At 41.6% G+C, this 6,511-nt stretch overlaps 1 protein-coding gene across 3 annotated transcripts in view; it reads left to right on the top strand.

Moving 5' to 3' along the window:
• FYN (FYN proto-oncogene, Src family tyrosine kinase) overlaps positions 1–6,511 on the top strand; it is a 174,346-nt gene that overhangs the window by 155,623 nt on the left and 12,212 nt on the right. For all 3 annotated transcript variants that reach the window (XM_006926080.3, XM_006926081.3, XM_006926079.3), the window contains one exon: positions 5,379–5,510. In XM_006926080.3, the coding sequence (XP_006926142.1) occupies positions 5,379–5,510 (132 nt within the window). The remainder of the gene's footprint in view (positions 1–5,378; positions 5,511–6,511) is intronic.

Below are 6,511 nucleotides of genomic sequence, written 5' to 3'. Positions count from 1 at the left end.
GCAGCTGCAAGTTCAATAAACTGGGCCCATGCTCCTCACAGAGCAAAGTCTGGGGGGCTCCCTTCACCTCAGACAGTTTTACTCAGACCCAAAGAGGATCCAAACACACTTCATTCGGCATTAAAACACAGGGTTTTCCAGGTGTTTTTACGTTTCAGAAGTGTGTGACAGGTGCATTCCTACTATAGTTGGCAGTTATTAGCCCCAAGGCATCCAGATAGTGACAGACAGTGATACTGGTCACTGAGGACAAGGAGAGTACTCACCAGGGAATTGATAATAAGCCCTGTAAGAAATTGGGGTTCAGCCTGGGAGGGAAGGCTGGAAAGGCTAATCGGCCATCCAGTTCCCCTTTATCTAGTTTCTTCCGTGTACCAGGCACTGGACTCAGTACTGAAGATATGGTGGCCATCCAGAAAGACAATCTACCCGCCCTTAAGGACAGTATCTATCTGTAAGGGGAGCTGCATTTCAGACAACTCCAGGTTTCCCTCACTGTCAGAAAATAGAGCATCCCTATGAAACCTTTCGTAAGCGTAAACGACATAAAGCAAAGAAGCAGTTATCTCAGGACACATCTTGCTAGCGGATGCACACAATAAATCAAGGTAAATCACAGATGCTCATAGATACAATTCAAAGCTTTGGCGGGTTGATGCTGAGATGCTGAGTGTGGTTCCCGGGGAAGGGGAAGTAGCTTTGCGGTGTCCCCCTCACTGTTCCAGGTGCACGCTGCCTCTAGAACGGCAAGCTGCAAAACAAACAGGAACACTGTTTTGGCCTTTTACCTTTTTCTTGTAAAAGTAGAAATCCTCTTTGGGTTTCTTTTGGTTAGCAAAAACAGGTACTAATGTAGGTTTTTTTTGTAAAAGCAAAATGGCATAACGTGAAGTTTCAAAAAGTAGGGGATATTTGTAATGTATTCATTGCATTTGAATAGTAACGGCTACAAAGAACAAGGCACTGGCAGCACAGAACTAAGGAGGCTCCCTCAGTCATGGTGCTCAGACAAAGGTTCCCTGTGCAAGTGACACTTAGGCAGAGAACAGAGGAGGCGCAGGAGTTAGTCATGGAATGGGAGTGGGGTGAGGACTTCAGACAAAGGGCACATCCTGTCCCATGGCCCTGCAGTAGGTAGGAGCAGTCAGCGGTCAGTGGAGAGGGTGTGGGTAGGGAGGGGGAGCAGAGGAAGAGAGCCCAGAATCACAAGAAGAGGCTGGAGAGGTAGGATGGAGGGACCAGACCAGACCATGCTTGTGGATGCAATCGGAAGACCATTGCAGGAGTACAGGCAGGCGACAGTGAGCAAGTGAGGACTAGAGTGAGGGCAGTGAGTGGACTCGATATGGAGAATGATAAAGCAGCAGGGGCCAAAGATGACTCGGTGAATATTTATTGAGCTCCTTCTCCAGGCAGGCTCGGTGCTGCTGAGTGCACCACAGTGAACGAAGAGACACAGCACCCAGGTGAGGAAGGTTGTCGGCATGCTGCTGTCATCAACTAGGTAGCTTACGAGGTGTCCAGCACTGAAAAAGAAGCAGAATTGTGGGGAAGATAAATTTTGAATGTTGTGTTTGAGAGGCCCTTTGAGACTTCCCAGTGGAGACATTGAGGAGGTCAGGAGCTGGGAAGGGAGGACCCATCTGGTGCTACAAACGCAGGCACCATTGAGATCAGAATAGTCACTGAAGCCAAGAGAGGGAGTAAGATCCCCTGTTGTTACACAAAGCTTATGACCACTCTTTTCACATCTCAACAGAATTTAGAGAAACAAGATTGAGATGTATATAAGAAATTATTATTCGAAACACTGGTATGTTAACTCACCACAGAAAATGATTCAGCCTAAAGCTAACTGGTCCTGAATACTAGTCCAGGGAGGTAAATGACTAAAGTACAAGGACCATTTACTTTTATGGTGGTTCCAGGACATGGGCCCCAGTGACAGCACCAAATTAGACTTTCAACAATGAGTTTACTGTAGGAGGTGATGAAATCTGCAAACACTGCCTGGCAAACATCGGTTGGAAAGGATGCTTTCAAGTCCATATATAAATACCTATATTTTCTATGGCCTTTGTCTATTAGCTTAAAAGAATCTTAAACTGTTAAAGTAGTTCAGTAAGCAATAAAAACTAGAGTGATGGTAATCCTTCATTTTTTTAGTTCATCATACCTGCTTAGTTTGCTACATTTCCTCAACTAAAGTGCAAAGGAAAGGAAATTACATGGGAATCTGCATCCTGCTCCCCAACCGGAGAATTTCAAGAGTGAGTCAGCTGGTTACATAACAATACCAAGTTCATTGTTGTCTCCTGACATTATCTCCTTTTATCTACAAATCCATACTGCTTAGAAGACAACTTTGATCCTGACTTTATGCCTGCCGTAATATCTGTGAAAAAAATCTGAGCGGGTAGAACTTTATTTTCAAGGGAAAAGCAATGTTTACATCCAGGAGATCCTTCCTTCCGGGTTTCTGAGCTTTCCTAACTTCACCCAAGGAGAGAGTCCATCTCAGCCCCGAACAGGAACACGTGTGGGATTGCATAAGTGGTACGCCGGACGACCTTAGGGACGCTGTTCTCATAGACTGTTCTCATAGGCTGCAGTGTGCAACCTGCATGGCTGTTTGCAAAGACCTCCACCTAAAACCCCACGTGAATTCTTCCCCATTTGAAGCTGCATCTGAACCCTTTAGAGGTGGGAAACCAAGATGAGGGGAAATTGAGGTAATGAGATGAACAGAAGGGTGAGCATCGATTTGTTCTTTTGTTGAAACCTTGGTTAATGATTAACAGCTTATAGCTGCTTTAATTTATTAATCTTTATCTTCCTTGAAAAGAAAAATATGAGTTATCTTTACATAAGCTTCTTTCGTAAGAACCTAACAGTGCCTGCTATTTTCAGACCGAAAAGAAGTAACAAAAATTGGACAAAGACATTCTTCATATTTTCCCCTCCAAAATGTATTAGGTGTAAATACCTTGCTTATCTTAGAAAGAAAACTAGTGTGAAATAAATTTATTTAAGTGAGCTCCTGCTAATAAGTCGAAGCACCTATCTACAAATGATTTCCAGTCAGAGATTCATCACATCCTTTGTTTTAACTTATGTTTTGAAGGTTTATATACTATAATTCTTGTTGCAGATGTTATAATGAGAAAATAAAGCAGACTAGCACGACCGGCTGACATAGAAATTTTTGATTTTTTTAATCTGAAATTATGAAGTCTCTTAGAAAATCCCAAATGCCTTTATTCAGATTTTGAATAGTTTACTTTCAGCAACACGCACCTTCCGCAATGTTGAATGATTCCAAGAAGGGAAGGAAGGCTTCTTTTGCTTGTCATTTTATTTACAGAATTTGTGTCTGCACAGTGGAGAAAAATGTTCTATTTTTCTTCTGAGATGGACATAGATTTCCAAGCCATTTGGTTCAAGAGATGGTTTAAATAGGAATGAATTTAATATACCTTTAATTCTCTGAAATGAGAGAACTCCAGCTGTGGTTTGGTCCAGGGCAAAGTCTGCTCTCAACACTGAAGAAAATCTATCACATTAATCCCAGCAGCTCAGAGTCCAAAGCTGCGTGAACAGAATGCTTGAGGATAGGAAGTGTGAGAAGAATGATTTGAAAGAAACTTTTAAAACAAAATGACTGTTCAGCCAGGCCTTGTGTGTGTGGAATCACGCAGCACTTAAGGAAAGAGAAAAATAATTATGTTTGAGAAACATAGCTAATTATAAATAACTCAATGCATAAAAGGAAAAGAAAACTATAGAATAACTTCTCTGCTCCACCGTTAATGTGAGCTGCCACGTAATGAAATAGTAGGATTTTTTCTTATTTCATTTCACACCGGCATAGAAGAGAAGGAAAGGAAAATTATATTGCCAGAAAATTCCAGTTAGATTTGCTAAAGATGTACTGTATTTAAAACAAAAATCTAATTGCTATAATTTATCATACCTCTGGTTATTAAAACCATGCTAGTTTAAAGATTTTAATTGTTTGCCATTTTGAGCATTGTGACTTTCCATAGACAATACTATAAAAATTTCTGACTTTTGTTAGCTTTCGTATGATTTTTTTAGGAGTTCCTAAGTAAAGTTAACATGCTTTAAATACGTAATTGTGTTTACATCGGTAATAAAAATTCCTTGTGCTTTCCTTTTAGTTTGTTCAATGAGATACATGGAACTACTTTATAATTGCTGAGCCTAACGTGTGAGAACACAGGCTGCTGAAGCCGTTTGAATTCCCTGTACACACATCTAGCCTTGTAAAGAGCAGTGTGGCCCCCACTCTTCGTTTTAGATTGGAGAGGGGATTCTTTTAATGGTTAGAGAAATTAAAAAGAAAGGATTATACTGACTTCGGTGTGAAATTTGCTTCTTGGTCTTGAGAAACCTGATCCTTCAGACAGTCATTGAGGCAAGACTGCTCTTTAAAAACAAATATTAAATAGTACCCTCTCTGGCTGGTAGAAGAAAGGTAGGGAGGTAAGCAAGGAATCATACAGTGCAGAAGGAAAAACTATCCCAGAATTAAAGATGGCCACTATCAGGGGGAAGGGGTAGAGGGAAGAGAGTGGAAGAAGGGAAGCAGCCAGAGGCAAAATCATTCTCTGCTGTGGTTGGGGAGGCCTTGGGGAAATATACAGCCCATTTCAACATAACACAAGGGCTGCAGCAAATTGCCTCCACCCTGGGAGAAGCAGGGTGGTTTGGTTTGGTTTTCATGCACCTCATAAAAGCAAACTATGTCCTCATAATACCAAAGGATTCATGAGAGTAACATTATGATCTAATACTATGTTATTAGTTATTAAAACATAACATTATTTCAAAGCAAAAAAAAAAAAAACTTATAAATTTAATTTCCTAATTCCAAGTTAGCTCCCCCTTCCAGACAAAACCTATGACATTCAATGGTCATCGTTCAAAGGATTCATGAGAGTAACATTATGATCTAATACTATGTTATTAGTTATTAAAACATAACATTATTTCAAAGCAAAAAAAAAAAAAAACTTATAAATTAATTTCCTAATTCACAAGTTAGCTCCACCTCCAGACCAAACCTATGACATTCAATGTGGTCATCGTTTCAAGTTCCAGAAGCTGGAGCTTTAAGGGGCTCTGAAGTCCAATCCTTCAATGAGAAAATTAGAATTAAACTGGCTTCTTAAGGTCACAGAGCCAGGACAAGACCCCACAGCTTCTCAGTCCTAGTGCATCCCTGTTTCACCTCCTTCCCATCCTCCTCTCTGATCTGCTCCCTGCAAAAGTGGCTTCCAAGTGCTTTTCCTTCCTGACCTCACACCCAGTACAATGCTTCCTCCCTGATGAGTAACCAGGTGTTCTTTCTACAGGTGCAAAGTTCCCCATTAAGTGGACAGCCCCCGAAGCAGCCCTGTATGGGAGGTTCACAATCAAGTCTGATGTGTGGTCTTTTGGAATCTTACTCACGGAGCTGGTCACCAAAGGAAGAGTGCCGTACCCAGGTGAGTGCAAGAAGCAGTAGAAGTGGGCTCTGATTGGATATTCTTTCAACACCATTTGGGGAAACCTCACCTTGCTTGCCTTTGAAGCCCCATCCTCAGCTTTCTGCCGAGCATGAGTTTGACAAACATGGGCAGGTAGTTAGCTAGAGAAAAGCCAAACTGAGCACCACCATGGCATGTAGACAAACAGCCTCCATGAACTGTGTGCCAGGATTAATGTCATGAGCAGCTGATGCGAGCATTTCAGCCCACCCCAGTTCATGGAATCTCTCCTCTCTCAGTAGGAGTGTGTGTCCGTAGCTTTCAGAGCAGAAATGTCGCTGGCAAAACTTCTACCCGAATAGAGTTTGCAGACTCTTCAAGGAACGAGGAGAAAAACCCCCATTGCTTTTTGATTACTCTGTAGCACTGACCCATGGAGTGAAACTGGCAGGAAGATGCCAGGACCTGTTCTCTCTCCAGGCCCCAGCTCCAGATGGCCAGAGAAAGCAGAGGCACATGTGAAAAGCAATTTAGAGGCCACTCACTGCCCATTTCTGAACAGTCAAAATATGCTATGCAAAAGCAAGTATAATGTAAAGAAATTGGAGATTATTAGGCCCTGGAATTTTCTGGATTATCAGATTCATGCTTTTTCCAAAGAAACCATGGGTTTAGGTTATCCATGCTTAAATTCATTAATTTAGACAGATGGTGACATAAAGGACACTCATGCCATTTTACCTCCACGCTTTAGTGGTTATAGTGCAGGACGATCTGCTTTCTGAAATGTTAAGGACATATTTTTCAGTTACTGCTGAGTGAAGAAAGAACACAGCTCCCCCTCATTCCCTGCCTAAGAAAAGAGCTTTAAAAAAAAAAAAAAGGCAGTGATAGAAACGATAGTGGAGATTAATGAGAAATTGAGGTCTCTTGCAAATCCTGGGTTTGTAATCGTATCTTTGCAGTCAGAGGAGCCAGTGAGGGCAGATTAATTTGTAATCCCTTTGTTCATTTTTTAT

This window comes from Pteropus alecto, unplaced genomic scaffold (genome assembly GCF_000325575.1).
Source record: "Pteropus alecto unplaced genomic scaffold, ASM32557v1 scaffold79, whole genome shotgun sequence".
NCBI lineage: Eukaryota > Metazoa > Chordata > Mammalia > Chiroptera > Pteropodidae > Pteropus > Pteropus alecto.
Note: the sequence above shows the minus strand (reverse complement) of the source record. Positions and strands in the feature narration are given on the sequence as shown.